At 41.0% G+C, this 18,178-nt stretch overlaps 1 protein-coding gene and 1 pseudogene across 1 annotated transcript; one reads left to right on the forward strand and one right to left on the reverse strand.

The window, feature by feature from the left end:
* Positions 1-801: 801 nt before the first annotated feature.
* LOC120702579 lies at positions 802-5,874 on the reverse strand (annotated as a pseudogene).
* A 950-nt stretch (positions 5,875-6,824) lies between these two features.
* LOC120702580 (coatomer subunit beta'-1-like) lies at positions 6,825-16,674 on the forward strand. The gene is made up of 25 exons (XM_039986439.1): positions 6,825-6,988; positions 7,113-7,133; positions 7,256-7,317; positions 7,438-7,492; positions 8,418-8,454; positions 8,539-8,864; positions 8,962-9,093; positions 9,182-9,330; positions 10,240-10,308; positions 11,008-11,158; positions 11,238-11,303; positions 11,457-11,645; positions 12,185-12,325; positions 12,406-12,480; positions 12,595-12,771; positions 12,887-12,978; positions 13,061-13,177; positions 13,575-13,689; positions 13,825-13,896; positions 14,381-14,577; positions 14,658-14,751; positions 14,858-14,964; positions 15,164-15,308; positions 15,533-15,681; positions 16,048-16,674. Exons 1-24 carry the CDS (start codon positions 6,986-6,988, stop codon positions 15,647-15,649), a joined length of 2,709 nt encoding a protein of 902 aa, XP_039842373.1. The 5' UTR covers positions 6,825-6,985; the 3' UTR covers positions 15,650-15,681; positions 16,048-16,674.
* Positions 16,675-18,178: the final 1,504 nt, after the last annotated feature.

Raw genomic sequence — 18,178 nt, forward strand, 5'->3', positions numbered from 1 at the left:
TTAGGTTGCCTAAAATCTATGTATGTTTCCTAAACTGTAATTTCGTTGGCCGTTGTTTGTCGGAACCAAGGGTTCCAGTGTTGGCTTATGCCGGGTGGCCATTTTGTAAGATTTCTTCTACACTTCTTCTTCTTAATACAAAGATGTGCAATTCTCAGCATTCGAGAAAAAATATAATAAAATATGCGGATAAACCTCTTGAAGCCACGGGGAATTGGGGAGTCCCATGCAAGAAGCATCAACACACTTGATTAAATTAAGGCCTATAAAAAGATAACCCGCCATCACTGCCAAAAGCTAGGGATGCACTTATGGAGGACAAGAAAGTTCACCTCAGGAGCTGCAGCCGGATGATGAAAGATGCTAGCACCGCGGGAAGAGAGAGGGTTAGCAAGGCACACTCGCTCTGCCTCTGCCAGTGGAGTGGAGAGGTAGGGGTGTGAGGCTGACGAGCCTAATGATGAACAACCCCTGTTATATACAACCCCTGTGCACCCCGAAAGCTAAGCGTTGCCGCTCCACTCCAGTGCTAGGCTTGTTTGCTCACGCGATCATAGTCAGCGGTGGGATTGTGCTGTTCTGCATCGCCGTGCTGCTAGTGGGATTCATGTGGTACCTCGACAGGCACCATGTTGTGCCCATGAACGACCGAACGGTGCTTTTGTCAAGTCTCGCGTGGGGATAGAATTGAATACATGGATGGTTATAATCCGCAAGTAACATTGCACAAATCACACAATTCAGATAGATAACCGCACCGGCGAACGAATCACTACGCCGCCCAAAGATCATTCCACACCATGGATCGAAAAGAATTTTTTATATATACAAGAGCAAAGTTCATAATACAACCTTGGGCTAGTCAATTTGCCTAACAACCGAATTCAAATATGGTTTATTTGGGTGGCAGCAAGAAACGATAGGAGATGGCCATCCAGCATAATTCTCCCTCTTCAGTTCTTAGTGGGGCAGTGGGACACACGCACGCCTCTACTAACCTAGCTAGTATCATCCGCATAGCCCAGGGAGCTGTCTGCACGCCAGATCAATCTCTTCCTCTGTCATTTCTATCGTGTCATCACTGTCGTAGTGATCATCATCGGACTTAGTCTTCCTGCGATGCTTAGTTATAGGCAAGCTGCTCTGCTCCTTCGTCCCCTTCTTGTCGTCACTGTCCATGCGAGCAAACTCAGCCTGATAAATCTTCTTACATTTGATTGCTAGTTGCGAGAGCTGTTCTTTAGGCAAAGATGCATCCTTTCTGCTTCCATCCAGTTTCAATAGTTCGCTGACAACATGGGGGACGAAGCTCCACTGCTCTGCCACTCCTTTAATATCCTGAAAATAAGATTATCATGGTCAACTGGCAGTGAGAGCCACAATGGTAAGAAAAATAACAAATTAACATGGAGAAGATATTTGCTCTACCGGGTTTTGATTATTCGCTCAAGTTATTGAGGATCTCAATGGAAGTATAATCGCAGTGACAATTAACCAGATCAAGATTGGGAATCTAGGCAGTATTTCAGTCTTTCAAGATACGCACTTAAGACCAGTGCCTCAGTCTACGTGTACTCCATTGTAAATCATTCATATAACGCACAATGTTTGATGATCAGTACGTAGAAAATTATGCAAATACAGCACTTTATGCATGAAAAAGGAGATACTGCATTGCTTACATTGCCTTGCTCAAGGGATTCTATGGCATCTTGCAGACAAGTAATAATCCCTTCAGCAGCTATTGCCTTCAGTTCACTTGGCTCTGGCTATCAGGAAAGAAGCAAGAGAAGGACAAGTCAGTCAGCAAGACAAGCTTTAGATTTATTATTATATATTAAAACAAACCTTAGGAAAGCAGACAAAGAAATACAACATAAATAGATGCATTTTTTTCCACTAGGCACGCCCACCTTCTCTTCTTGGCTCTCCAACCATGACACAGTCTGCGTCAAATCATCCATTGCCCATTGTTTTATTTTTGAGGGAGAAAATTGTTTGTTTCCAGAGTCTGAATGTCCTGCCTGTAGTAAATGGGTAAAAAAGAAACTACTCTGAGGGTTTTGGGACAGAAAAAATGCAGCAGAATCATCAAAGCTATTTATCAAAAGAGTAAAACATGCTGGTATGTTTGCAGGCACTCGTGTGGGCTTCGTTATGTTTCATGTAGGAAAGATATCTGATTCAGGGCATTTCACAAGGAAACAAGTAACACTGAACAAAATCAATGAGCTTTGGCAAGAAAAAGAAATGTAACTGGATTTTCTGTCCTAACACTCAACTACTTGTTAGTTTAAAAGATACTGCTCCATAACTGTTCATGTTCTCTTTGATATTTGGTGGATTCAGTGCTTAACAAAACACTTAAAATTGAGTAGAGGATCATAAGGTTGTACACTATCCTAAATGAGCACCAGAAATTCTGTTTCATACTTGGTTACAACTTAGATATGCACATCCCTGATTGCACCCCTTTGTTACAATAGAAAAAAAGGCATGAATAATGTTTCAAACATAGATGTTCCTTGGAAAAAAATGTAATAATTTACACTGACATTAAATAGCTACAAGCTGCTGAAGTTATCAGAAAATTGAAGTATTCAGGTTGCCTGGAAGTATGTTATCAATATGCTGATATCATATTAAGTAGCCAGCTAGTATTTACTGGGTAAAAATTTAGAAATGTTATTTCATGAATGAACAAACCTCTGTGGTTGCAGAGGTGGATGACTTGACGTGAGACCGTTGAACTTGCTTTTTATGCTCTTTATGCATCTCCTTCTGATCTAAATCAGCAGGGCCAAAACAAAATTACAAAATAAATATGGTTTACTTGATTACTTCCATTGAAGTTACAAGGAAAAATGATAAGCACTCAAATAGTCAAATCTGCAAGGCTGATTCATCTTTAACAAATCAGTTATTCCATTTAATCTTCTTTGAGGATGCCAAAAACTAAAAATTCTCACCACGCTTTAGTGAACTGTTAACTACGAAAAGTCAAAAGCTCCATTAAAAAAGAAAAGGCCAAAACAGCATATTTTATCGATTTAAAAGGCGTACATATACATCTGGTACGTATGCCTATAACTAAATGAGCACCCCTAAATTACCGTAATTGTGAGACAAATGTGAAGCTGAAGCTAGATATCGCTGATTTTACAAAGGAAATGTACCATTCTTTGAAATGCAGAAGAAATATGGGATGGCTAACTTTCAGAATACTAACTGAGCAAATGGGCAGCACAGTAGGAATATAATCCGTAAGGTACGCTGATCACATATGAGAGTAAGCTTAATTTATTGGACATCATAATTGTCGGTACCCCAGAACTAGGGTACCCCTTCTTGCGGTGTCTAGACAAGAGCCTTGTGGTTATCCTTAACTACAACCAAACAGCCGGACCCCTGCGATCCGGAGCCATGTTCACCCGACAACGGTCCCAGACCCATCCCCCGGCTGGGGAAGGTCCGGGAGCACCACGTGTTCCCGGAAGAAGCAGGCGCTCAGCCCGAACAGCCGGAGGCTCCGGACCCCCCGTGGGGTCCCGGACCCCCCATGGGGTCCCGGGCCCCCTAGTATAGTAACCGGACCCCTCACCAAGGGAAGGAATCCACACTCCGCCTCGGGGTGGTCCGGAACCGCCACGTGTCTACAAGCACAGACACGTATATAAGGCCGCTTGGTCTACAAGGGTTCACCTACCACTGCGCTCATTGCGGTAGGTGGACGTCCGCATTAATATAGCAGAAGCCGAGGCGATTCTTTGACCAGGGACGGCTCACTACCACTGCGTTCATTATAGTGGAGCCGATGGCGCCGCCCACGCCGCGCCTGTCAGTCTGCCATGACAGATGGACACGACGGCTCGGCTTCACCCATTATGACGCCTACATAATAGCCTCAACAGGTCACGCCGCAAGCTACGCTCCCCCAACGGGCACCTTGCTGACGGGACAAGAGAAGACCTCCCTTCGTCAGAGCCTCAGAGGGTCAGCAGGGGATGGAAGCATATCGGAGGAAAGATTCGTAGCCACTGTAGCCATTTGAGTACTCTGCGCAGTATGCTGCACAGTCACGTTGGGCCCACTTGTCGGGGCCCCAACGTCCTATGTATCCGCACCCCTTGGTCTATAAAAGGGGGGCGCCCGCTAGAAGAAAGACTCAGGCTGGGTGAGAGCCAAGACCCGGCAGAGGATAGATTCATACACACAGAGATCAAAACCTCTTCCAGTGGACGTAGGGTATTACGCTCCGGCGGCCCGAACCACTCTAGATCGTGTGTTCTGTGTCTATCTCAGAGCTGATTAGCCAATCGCCTAGTACCTTCCCGAGCACTCTCTCTCGGGGAATAGGCGGGTGCGTTCCGCCACCCGGCTGTGGGTACCCTAGAAATCCCACGACAATAATATTAACACAACAGGTATACACCTAGTAAGGTTCACTGACAACTAGTCGATGGAAATATACAAGTACACAATGACCAGCTTTTGGGACCACCTAAATACCTAATCAGTGGCAAATTATTGACATCCCGGCATGATCATGAACAACATAGAAATATGCAACTATCGAACATTTTGAGGTTAATCTGGATACCAATAGAATTTATATCAGACAAAAGTTTTGGGCATGCAGGACAGCACCCAAAATGGACACATGTCAGAGTAAACATTGAAAGGCAGAATATGATCCTTGCAGGTTAAACCTATTTCTGATGAAAACATCTATCACCTTGATCATATTCAACTGGCTCCTTATTTTTTCGCCATGGCCTTCCAGCATTCATAAGGTAAGGTTCAATGTCCACAAGTTTTCTTTGCTTGTGAGATTCAGAGATCCAATCCTGAGAGAAAGCAAGAGGACCAGAAACATTATTTTGTAATTCTGAAAGTTTGTGGGAAAGAATTATTGCTTGAAGGAGCTTGATATAAAGTTCACTAGAAAGACAAATAACTGAGAACCAACCTTTGAGATAATGGTTCCATTATCAGCTTGAACTTGTCGAAACTTGGGTGTGTTAGCAAATGCACAAACAAGAAGGGTGCAATCTGATGTCCAATCGGGCCGATACTCAGCTCCCATATCCAATGCTTGCGACCGCAGTGTGCTCCTCTCCGGATTCACAAACCCTGACAGCACAAAGACGACCCCATCCTGCCCAGAAATACAGAATCACCACAGGTATACATGCATGCAGAATAGTATACATCTGAATGTAGAGTGGTCAATCGATAGGGTACCAAAAGTTTGGAGAAATCAGGCACTTTCTGAGCCTTCTGAGAGGTGCCTGCATGTTTCTTCTTGCCTGAATCGTCCTCTCCCTCTTCAGAAGAACCCATCCAAGAAGGGAGGCTTCTTTTGGACATTGGAAAAATAAAAGTACCCACTCCTCGGTTTCAATTTAAAGTCGTATATGGTGTGAACTGAGACCCACTGATCTTGTGCGCGCTGAACAACAAGAAAGCAGGTGGATGGACTAGATTAGCGAACCATCAATGCAACAAGGAAATCCGCCACTAACTGACGGGGATAAAGAGCATTTGGACTCCATTACCCAAAGGTAGTTGAAGCATCCGTCCGATTGTCCGAATAAAGTGACTATAAACAAAATGCATCTGAGCAATTAGGGTTTCTTACCAGCTTAAAGGAATCGACCGAACCCAAATTGCCACACCACGCCGCCTAGTACAACGGATGAGGACGGGGAAGACTGCAATGACTAGCAGTGTGGCTGTCGTGCTTCCATGGAATAAGGCCGGAGGCGGATTCGGCGGCGTGAGACCGCGCGCTGGACCGCCGGCGACGACGAACACATGGTACACCGTGTGCACAACGCTTGGAGGTTTAGTGACGGGCTCGGGCTCGGGCCGAGGCGAACCGGGCTGGACCTGATTTTGGCCCAAGTGTCAAAATAAATACAAAAATGTTTTTTCAAATCCAAAATAATAAAATGTATGTATAAACATCCCTAAATAATATTGTCTCGGTTAACAAAACTAAAAGTCCGAACACTTTCGAAGAACAATTTTTTATTTGAATTTTTAAAATAAATAAAATTATGATGAATTGATTTTAGAGGATGACATCTACTTTAAAAAAGTTTACATTAGATCACACATTGAAGTGCTGATACTTGAGGTTGAAGTGGAAAATGGAAAAAAAAGTATGCAAAGCAAATACAAATGCTATAAACTAAGCCGTTAGGTTCCTTGTTGTAAAACCTACCCAACTAGTTTATTTCTTCAACTAGATGGGTGCTTATACTTTCGGCTGATTTTTTTAATACCCACTCCGTTCCAAAATGTAGGTCATTTTAGTATTTTTAAGTTCATAGTGTTTGCTATGCATTTAGATATAACATATATCTAAATATACAATAAAATATATGAATTTAGAAAAGTCAAAACGACCTATATTTTTGAACGGAGGGAGTGCTAACAAGGTTACAAAGCCATGAATGAACTCTTCCTTAATAGTATCCTGAGCGGTACAATGTGTTTGTACGTACTATACATGAGTTACTATATTTCATAACGATTACAGTTGATTAAATACTAAAATATTTTATTGTAGGCTATGTACGTGATGTTACATAATGATACAATTCTTTTCAAGAAATAATATAATGTGTTATTGTAACCTATATGCATGATGTTATAGAACACTATAATCCTTTTTAAAGGACAATTTGTGTATCTCGGGTTGTAAAACTTCAAGATTGACAAAAAAATTCCACTTGGGGGACGCAATAATTTCCAGTTGCTATTTTGAATCAAACTAATTAAATTACACACAAAACCTCCCTCATCTGTCAGTAACTTTTTCTGTTTTCTCCACCCCTCTCTCCTCGCTCCGCTCCGCAGCTCGCGATCGGATTCGCTCCCTCCTCGCCGCGCCACACCACACCCGTCGGCGCTGGGGATCTCTAGGGTTTAGCCCAGTCGCCCGGCTCGACCCCGCGCCGTCCTCGCCGTCGCCACCATGGTACGCGGATCTGACCCCGCCCGCTCCCGAATCTCCAATCCGCGCGCCGGTTTCCCTCGAGCCCAGTTCGCGACGTACGCGCAGAGATCTGACCAATGTTGTTTCCTGCCTGTGTTTGCTGCAGCCGCTCAGGTTGGAGATCAAGGTGCGCCCGCCCGACCTCACTGGATCTCGGTCTCCGCGTCGTCGGTGTATTGTTCGTGCGGGTTCGTGCCGCTTTGATTTTGCGCTGATTTCGGTTTCGTTTTGTTTTCTGTTGGTGACCAGCGGAAGTTCGCGCAACGGTCAGAGAGGGTCAAGTCGGTGGATCTTCACCCCACGGAGCCATGGTGAGTTTCGATTCCGATTTGGGGCCGTTCACTGATTTTAGCCATTTCTGCGGTTCGTGCTTGCTTACCGTTTTGATTGACTTCTGCTGATTGCTAATTGTGTGGTTTTGCATTGTGCAGGATTCTGTCGAGCCTCTACTCGGGGAGTGTCTGCATCTGGGATTACCGGGCACAGGTAAACGGCTGGTTTTCACAAACGCTATGTGCATGACAACATGAGTTCATACTGATGCTAGCAAATAGGACATGAACTAAGCATACTTATAAAGCTGGGACTTACTCTCTCAATGCTGTAGCCTAATTCCAGACGTTTTTTCTGATCTATGTTTTTTCTTATTATTTGGCTCTGTAGAATTTTGCACGTTCTTATGTTCAGTTATGAACTTTAAGAATTTGGTGATAACCTACTATGCTTGTTTGTTGCTCTCATTGCACACTATTATTCAAGTTGCGCAACCTGGAAACTGTCTATGTGGTTAGCAACACACTTGATTGTTCCTAGCACCATTCTGAGACATTATTACATTTCTACACTGTAAATACTCATCCCTGGGTTCCTATTTAGTTCAACTTCATAAGTTGCTGATTGGACCGTCATGTCATGTTGCATTTTTTCTTGTTTTAATCCGTCTAGATGTCTGTGACCTAATCGCATTATGATTCGTTGACGTAATGACCTTTTACATCATTCTATAATATGACCTGTTTCTGTTTCATATCTGTTACTAATCATAACCATTGCAATTATGGGAATGTGGATCTCAAGCAATATATATCTGAGTCTGCATTGTCAAAATATTTTGCGCAGCATGTATAACTGCAGTCCTGCAAGCCAACATGCTTAGTACAAAGTGATAGATTTTCCTTTAGGTACAATAATAAATTAAAATGATTTTATAAAAATGAAGTATTATCTAGTTACTGGGAAATTAGGATCCAACTGGATGAGTTATGTATTTGTTGTGAATGGATATGATTTACCGCTACAATTTTGGCATCATGCTTAAATATAACAAATATTTATGTAGTGTTCTGTCACAAAAATAAAGCTGTCGCCTCAGAATTTTATTCCTTAATATGTTTTATGCATATCTTTGCAGGCTATGGTGAAATCATTTGAAGTTTCAGAACTGCCAGGTATGCAGAGCTCTTATGTTCACATGAAAGAGAGCTTATATGGTGTATGGGCATGATGCTAGTGTATGTTTGAACTTATTTCAGTGCGGTCGGCAAAATTTGTATCAAGAAAACAATGGGTTGTAGCTGGTGCAGATGACATGTTCATTCGTGTCTACAACTACAATACCATGGACAAAGTTAAAGTTTTCGAGGCCCATACTGATTACATCAGATGTGTTGCTGTCCATCCAACTCTACCATCTGTGCTGTCATCATCTGACGACATGTTGATAAAACTGTGGGACTGGGATAAAGGGTGGATGTGCACTCAAATCTTTGAGGGACATTCACACTATGTGATGCAGGTTACTTTCAATCCAAAGGATACCAACACCTTCGCAAGTGCATCTCTTGACCGCACTACAAAGGTATGTAGATCTGATATGGAGCATGATGCTAGTTGTGAATGAGTCATGATGCGAATATGTGATCTGATTCCTCATACATTTATATATGCAATGACAGATATGGAGTTTGGGTTCTCCAGATCCAAACTTTACACTAGATGGACATCAAAAGGGTGTTAATTGTGTTGACTACTTCACTGGTGGTGACAGGCCCTATTTGATTACTGGTTCTGATGACTCCACTGCAAAGGTATGTTTTTTCTTGTACCCAATTGTATATTTTGAATGTTTTGTAGTTCTACGCAATCCTAAGGCACTGCATTTTATGGCAAAACTAGGTCTGGGATTACCAAACAAAGAGCTGTGTTCAGACACTCGAAGGGCATACACATAACATCTCTGCTGTCTGTTTCCATCCTGAGCTTCCTATAATCATCACTGGATCGGAAGATGGCACAGTTCGTATATGGCATTCGACAACTTATAGGTTGCTTATTTGCGTGAGCTTGAGATGTGTTAGTTATTCCTAGTTACAATACTTGGGCCATTTATCACTTCTCTATCCTATCATGTTGGCTTTCTCGTAAACCTGAATTCTAGGCAACAATATTATTTATCCTTGTAAAAACGGCGCCTTTAATTTTCAATATAAGGGCCTATGAGCATGCAACTAGTGTTTGAGTAGTTGTTTGTACTCTCCTAGTTCAAACCCATGTTAACTTACTATAATCCCATGGTGTGTAAACTTGAACCCACGAGCTTAGATTCCCATGGTGTTTGAGTATGCTTTATTCCTACCTCCTATGAAAGCATTTTTTTTTCTGTTTTGTTTTATTTCTTATATAGCATCTGATTGAAGACAACCCTAGCCTCTGCACATTTGTGTGGGTAAGGCTTGGGGCTTAAAGACAACCCTTCCCCAGACCCCGCACAGTGCGGGAAGCCTACGGCACTGGGTACACCCTTTTTTTTATAGCATCTGATTGAACATCTCTCACGTGTCTGTACGGAAATATTTTTTTAATATATGTGCATGAAGATGTGTATCAGAGGAAGTTTAGCATGTGATAAGAGTATAGGAAATATGCCTTCTGCAATAATTATTTAATAAAACGATCTTGATGAAAGTGCATTTGTTACACACCATTTTTAATAATCTTAGAAGGTTCAATTACTAATGTTGTATCTGAAATCATGGGGTGTGAAACAAATGGATAACAATCAGTTTAACTAAAACTAAGTACTATTTGTTTGCTTATTGAAATCACAAATGTTGTCTGTTTGTTAAAATGTTTATGCCTCTGATAATCTGGTAAACGTGTTATACTGATTTATGAGGCTGAACACTACTTGTGTTATCTTAGAATTTTGTCAACTGTGAGATATTGTTTTGTAGACTCGAGAACACACTAAACTATGGCCTTGAGAGAGTTTGGGCTGTTGGATACATGAAGGGATCAAGAAGGTAAGTGTAAGATCATTTGCATTCTATTTTTTATTCTTCCAATAGTGCTGTCAGTTATATGAAGTAATGGACATTTGCTAATAATATAGTGTTTTGTACTTCGATTAGAAGTGTCATACAAAGTGAATTTCTTAATGGTGGATATGTAATAGTTGTACATTGCTTCTTATAAATGAACTTGAAATCCTCTTTATAAATTACTTTATCTTTGGTTTTGAGAAAGTAAAATTATAGTTGGCTGAGACCTTCACAGGCAACATGATATGATTGATGGTATTACCATATCTGTTCCACACCATAGTCACAGGATTCGGGGTCGAGGGTACCGTTCCTCGACCCGGAAACACCGATCCCGTCCCGGAAACGCGGGGTCGTTTTCGTTCCCACCTTGTAAAAACCTCTCACGAGGACCATATCTCGTTCCTCGATCCCGCCCCTCGACCCCGAATCTTTGTGACTATGTTCCACACTTCATCAAAACCCAATATGTTGATAGATGGCAGTTTCTATAATATATGCCTTCTATCCTGTTCACTTTTATTTTTCTTGCAATGTTGATGCTGTAAAGTCATTCACATTCTTCATTATTTGGATAGCTAGCAGGTCATATTTGTATGCATTTTCTTTCTTTTTTTTGCCCTCTTTTGTGCTACTATGTATTTTCTGATTTTGAAAAGTATATGTTTGGCTATTGTCCAGGATGGTGATTGGTTATGATGAGGGAACTATTATGATTAAAATGGGCCGTGAAGTACCTGTAGCAAGTATGGACACCAGTGGGAAAATCATTTGGGCGAAACATAATGAAATACAAACTGTAAATATTAAGACTGTTGGTGCAGGCTTTGAGGTAAGTTGGTCCCTTTTCATTATAAAATGAGATAACTGAAAAGGCACCTGCTGATGGGTTATTATATTTTGCAAATCAGGTCACAGATGGAGAAAGATTACCCCTGGCTGTAAAAGAGTTAGGAAGCTGCGATCTATACCCACAGGTACTTCTGGATGCTACTATGCTCTTTGCATTTGAAATTTGTTACTACTACAGATTTATAGTGTGGTTGCATGGTTGAACTTGTTTTCCTTTTTTATTTGGCAGTGATCATTTCTCTTTAATCTAATTTTGAGTAATCTTTTGGTTTGGTCAGAGTTTGAAGCATAACCCTAATGGCCGATTCGTCGTTGTATGTGGAGATGGTGAATACATAATTTATACTGCATTGGCTTGGAGGAATAGATCGTTTGGATCTGCATTGGAATTTGTTTGGTCATCAGAAGGAGAATATGCAATCAGGGAAAGTACATCAAGAATCAAAATTTTCAATAAATCATTTCAGGTACATGGTCTACTTAATTACTATTATGAATTGCTTTCTCAGATTCAAGTGTCTCATTCTTCTATAATTACCTCAGCCCTACCGCTTGTTTTGGCATCTGCAAATATGCATCCTGTGCCTTTGCAGATAACTGCTCTATTATTCATTCTTTCTTTTCATTAATCAACTAAGGTTTGTTTATAACTCGGGTTAATTTAGTATTTTCTTTCCTTTCATTGACCAAATAAGGTTTCTTTATAGCTCTGGAGTTAATTTAGTATAAAATTCTACACATGCTCTTTGATTTGTGTGCTTAGTCTTTTTACCTATGGTCTTTTAAACTAAGGTTTGCATTTTACTGGAGATCTGTTATTTATGCTCCTTGTATTGCACCTTGTCCACACATTTATTAGCCATACAATCGCCTTAGACATTGTAGAAATGAGGGTAATTGGTAACTTAGCTATGTGATCGAGCTGCCTTTTCTTGTGATTTGTCAAAAATAAATGTCTTTTTGTCATTTTCATTGTGTCCTTTGATTTGGATTATCTGATTTTCAGGAGAAGAAAAGTATCCGGCCTACATTTTCAGCGGAGCGTATTTTTGGTGGGGTATTGTTGGCAATGTGTTCTAGTGACTTCATTTGCTTTTATGACTGGGTTGATTGCAGACTAATACGCCGAATTGATGTCACTGTTAAGGTGGGTCAATTATTATTTTCTTTGGTGGAAATTTTGAATGTATGTGTTACCATTAACCTTTCTATACTATGCACATGTAGAACCTTTACTGGGCTGATAGCGGTGATCTAGTTGCAATAGCAAGTGATACGTCATTCTACATCCTCAAGTACAATGTAAGATATTGTATCCTTAAAAGATTATTATTTTGCTTCTTGTTTCTTCTCCAGTTCTCCATCTTGCGTTGAATGGGGATTATGACAGAATGATTGTTGATCTGTGCTCTGCAGAGAGATGTTGTTGCTTCTTATCTAGAAGGTGGAAAGCCTGTCGACGAGGAAGGTGTTGAAGATGCTTTTGAGCTGCTTCATGAGGTCAATGAGCGAGTGCGTACTGGGATTTGGGTTGGAGACTGCTTCATATATAACAATTCATCTTGGCGCCTAAATTATTGTGTTGGTGGTGAGGTAAAGATAGTGTATTCTTCCTCAAAATAATTTTCTTCTGTTATTTTTCTCTGTATGAGCACATTATGTACCAAAATTTCATTTGTTTGGGTAGTTATAAGCTTTATATTTACAGGTCACCACAATGTATCACTTGGATCGCCCTATGTATTTGTTGGGATATCTTGCGAACCAAAGTCGAGTTTATCTAATCGACAAGGAGTTTAAGTACGTTTGCTTGAAAAAAATCACTTCCTTCTTCTGTAGCATCTGTTGTTGATTTCTGTGACTAACTATATGCTTGTTGCAGCGTCATTGGGTACACATTACTTCTCAGTTTGATTGAGTACAAAACCCTTGTGATGCGTGGGGATTTGGAACGCGCAAACGAAATTTTACCATCCATACCAAAGGCACAATATAATAGGTTTGTGGTTATCAGTTTGCTCTGCGATTAATTAATTTGTTTCTATTCTTCTTTATTTCCCTAATTTACCTTTGGTTTAGAGTTTAGAACCTTTTTTCTATTTTTTTGGAGGAAAAAAGGTCATATATATATGCTGAAGTGATGTATGTATTATCACATAACTGATAACTGCCCTGGCGTATGGCACATCTAAATAGACTCCTTTAAGAGTATGAACATACAGTCAAGTTGTAAAAACTACACATTGACTTTTATGGTGTATCTTCATAATTTGCTGACTAACGAAGGTGTCATATAACCAAATAAATAAACTTACTTTTCTTGATCTTTCATGTGTTTTTGTCCAACTTTATTGTCTAACCTCTTTTCTGATTCTGGTTTCCTTCTCATGCGGCAGTGTCGCTCATTTCTTGGAGTCTAGAGGTATGTTGGAAGAGGCTCTTGAGATAGCCACTGATGCTGACTATAAATTCGATCTAGCTGTGCAGCTTGGAAAATTAGATGTTGCAAAGGTACTGAACATATTATCACTTATGTTCTTTTTCCAATGCCATAGAGTATATTTTGAGGTTTCCTATATGCTTTATTTCTGCAAATTACAATCTGAGTAACATATACTGTAAATATTCGTGGTTATTACTGTACAGGCTATCGCCATAGAAGCACAAAGTGAATCTAAATGGAAGCAGTTGGGAGAACTCGCCATGTCTACAGGCAAGGTAGGCTCTTAAACATTATGCAATAATGTTTGTATTGCAACATATAAATAACTGTGCTAGGGAATAAATTTGCTGGATAGAATACCACTTATGTAGTCTGAGATGTGATCTAATGGTTTTTGCTTGGATTTTTTTTATCTTTTCAAAACTTAGACACAACTTGATTTTCTTGCCAAATCTCCAGGTAAGTTAGGAATAGGTAATGGTCAATATTGTAACTAGGGATGCAAGTGACCCAATGGGGAGTTCTGGGTCACAGCCTTAGTTCATTTGCATGATTGCATCCCATTTCTTTTCCCTTGAAATCTGGGCTAATTCTATTGACTTTGTTTTTGGTCAACCCATTGACCCACAGAAATGAAAACTTGCATACCTAATTGCAACATTGGACATCAATTGAGAAATAATCCATATCAAGATATTCCATCTGTATCAGCTCAAACATGCTTATTGGTGTGGTTTTGCCACAACTTCTGCATTGCAGCTAGAGATGGCGGAAGAATGCCTTCACCAAGCGAAGGATTTAAGTGGCTTATTGTTATTATACTCGTCCCTTGGAGATGCTGAAGGAATCAAAAAGCTTGCTTCTTTATCAAAAGGACATGGGAAAAACAACGTTGCTTTCCTCTGCCTTTTTATGCTTGGTAAATTGGAAGATTGCATACAGTTGCTCATAGACAGGTACATTCTGTTGGCTGTGACTAAATCCTTGTGGCGCGCTTCCTTTCACAGAGCTAAACATTATCTTGTGTATTCTGCAGCAATCGTATACCTGAAGCTGCATTAATGGCGCGTTCATATCTTCCTAGCAAAGTCTCAGAGATAGTAGCAATTTGGAGAAATGACCTCAGTAAAGTAATTTTCTTAATCTTCTGCTCTTAATCTCTATTCTGAAAAGCGCGGTGACATGATAAAATTCTATGCTACTATCTTATTCTGTTTATCTGTTCCTTGTATGCAGGTTAATCCAAAAGCTGCAGAGTCTCTTGCAGATCCTTCTGAATATCCAAATTTGTTTGATGATTGGCAGGTTGCACTAACTGTAGAAAAAAGTGTTGCTTCTCAGAGGTAAAAATTATCACACAAACTGTTCTCAAGTATTGCTTATCATAGATAAAAAATACATATATATATATATGTCATAGAATCATAGAAGTTGCTCATATTTGTTCCAGAGAGATATGTCACAAATATATTATAACACCCGTGCTGAACTCATATTTTTCAATTCAGTAAACCTTTTGCAATAATAAGGCTTTATGTGCAGGGGCCTCTACCCTCCTGCTGGCGATTACTTGAACCATGCTGAGAAGTCAGATTCTACTCTTGTGGAGGCTTTCAAAAGGATGCAGGTCATTGAGGACGTGGAACCTGTAGACCCAGATGAGGAAAATGGAGAGCCTGATCAAGAGGTATAGCATGTGCATTTTGCTTCATGTTATCAGTTCTCATTTCTTAACTATGTGCTATCCTGTTAAAAAAAATACTTATGTGATATATATGCTGATCCATTTTCACATTAGCAAGCTTTCCTCAGGTCTTGATTGCTATACTGTTATCTCATTATTTCTCCTTGCTGATGATTGTTATACCATTTTTCTTTTGCAAATAATTAATATCATGGTTCTCACTTCAGGTGTTGGAAGAGAATGAAATGGAGAACATGGATGAAGTTGTCCCAGTTGGTGCCGATGAACATGAAGAGGGTGAGGAACAGTCGAGTACGAACAATGAAGGAGCTGCGTCAGCCTGAAAGAATAGTTTCACAAATGTGAAAAGTCCCAGGTTGTCTATGATGATTCACTGCCTTTGCCTGAGTTCTAGAACAGCTAAACCAATTTAGTCCAAATCTCAGATACGCACCATTGGTTGATTAGGGGACTAAAATACAGCCATAGATTAACATATTGTAAATTTACTTCTTTTCTTTAACCTTTGTAATGCTTGTGCTGCTGTATAGAATCCTACTTATTACCAAATGCCTTATTAGTTTTGCGGAATAGTGTCATGGGGTTGATAAGGAGCTTTATAGTATGTGGATGCCTACAAGCAAATTCCTGAAAACATGATACACTTTTAGATATTTTTTTATTAATTCCAGAATGTTTTTTTTTTGCCATGAGTAATTAGTTCTTGTTTTTCTTTTTGCAGTGCTAGCTCAACATGAATAGGGCAGAGGGATGCACAGCTCATTGATTGCACATGTTCGTTCTGAGGGTGCCAGATGCTGACATGCGTCCGAAGTGTTATTCTGAAGCACTGGAATTGGTGGTGCTGGTGCCATCAAAGCCACCTTTTGCTTGTCAAATCCTTCAAATGAACACCAAACTTGACAAATGGAAGCATGCTAGAACTGATGCCAGTCTAGCCATCCTGGGAATGCTTCTCTTGGCAACAACTTGCAACATTTACACACCCAATTTTCACGCCCAGAAATCAACGAATTGGGTGGTCAAGCAGTTGTAATGAATAGCGGTTTGAATAATTGTTATAGAGATATATGTAGCATATGCCAGGTTACCATAGCCATGGCCGCCTTCTAGAAGATCACAGTTTTTTGCTAGCCACCCAGTGTAATTTGATGCTATTCGATAAGGTTACATGTAGTATATGATTGTGGGCTGAAAGCTTGCCCATGTATGATTCCATTGGAGGTTTAGCTTCGGATTCTGTTTTGCTTCTTTACCAGTGCAGATTCTTGCAATGTTTCGAAAGTGACAACGGTCTGTGCTATTAGTAATGATGAGTGCAAGTTGGAATGCCCCTTGCATTACCTTACCATCGATTGTTCCACATATTGACAACTCAAACTTTCTCTGGATGACTGGCTCACTGAATCTGAATACATGTCGATTGTTTCCAACCATGATCTTTGAAAGTTAATCTGGTACTGATTATGGCGACATGTAGCACTAACATCTCTGCTGGGTGACTGAATATCTGCAGAGTTCAGACCATAGAACATGCTGAAAGTTGCGTTCACAGAAAGTAGGAGAGATTCAGTGCCAGTGCGCCACAAAGTAGATCTAGCTACTGCCCCTTTGACTGGGGATGTTCAATCTCTTCTACCGGCTAAGTGCTTTCTGACGAAATAAACCTAAAGGCAAACCTGTTGGTCAACATGCTTGGTCCCAGACAAAATGAGTTTGAGCAACCATCACAGTAGGAAAGAGGACGTCACCGCCAACTCTGAAAGGATTCTTCGCTTCCATGAGAATTCCCATAAGAAAAACGACATTGGAGAGGAGTAACGTATCCATGCGAGGTGAGTTTTAAGCTGCTGGCCCTGTCTTTACATGATGGCTTCAGTGGACTCATGAACTGACGTGTGTGGATGGCACTAGAGTCTGATCATCTTCGATCACCCTCTCACTCATGGTGCCTTCATGTATCGCCCGTTTCCACAAAATGGATTGTGGATGGCTACGAATCCGTGCAAGCCGTCTTGAGAGATATACAGGAACAAAATGTCCCAGAGAGAATGTTTCGATTTGAAAGCAACGTGGTTCCTGAGGAAAACAAAGCAAAGCGGACACCACCCTGCATCCCGTACCTTGAAAGCTTTGATTTGAAAGCAGTGTGATTCCTGAGGAAAACCAAGGTGAACGAGAACGTGGGGAGAAGCCGGGAAGCACCATCCCTCTGCGATGGCGAAAGCCAATTCCTCCGGCGTGCGGTGACGGTGAGGTCTCCGTCGAGACGACGGCACCACGGGGTCGGACAGCGAGAGACCACGTGTGTCACCTGGCATCCCCTGCTTGTCGCATGGCATCGCGAGGCAAAAAACGGCAGCGAAAATTCGAGGCACTTGCTCTGGCGTTCTTGCTTTTAGCAGCAACGTTGCCACGAGCGACGTTCCGACCGAGCTGCTGTTCGTATCCTTTTTTTTCCAGATCGACAATGTGGCGTTTCATGTGTGTTTGTGATGATGGTGGTTCTGATTTCTGACGACGCGATACATACGGGCATCTTCTGAGACTGCTGTTTGGGAGCGTATTGTCACTTGCTGTTTGGGAGAGTTCAGAACACAGAGCACGGCGAGGCCTGAAACTTGTGTTCGTCATAGGAAGTAGAAAAATGTTCAGAGAATGAACTTTTACCGTGCTACGAAGTCGAACTACTAGTCATTGCCCTTTTGACTGGGGGTACCTGATCTGATTGACGTACGAGAAAAGTGGATCCTGGTGAAACAAACCGAAAAGTAAATCGATTCGATCGGTCAATGCATGAACCTTCCACCTGCAGCAGGTACAAGGTGCGTTTTCGTTTTGGCCCACCACCA

This window comes from Panicum virgatum, chromosome 4K (genome assembly GCF_016808335.1).
Source record: "Panicum virgatum strain AP13 chromosome 4K, P.virgatum_v5, whole genome shotgun sequence".
Classification (NCBI taxonomy): domain Eukaryota; kingdom Viridiplantae; phylum Streptophyta; class Magnoliopsida; order Poales; family Poaceae; genus Panicum; species Panicum virgatum.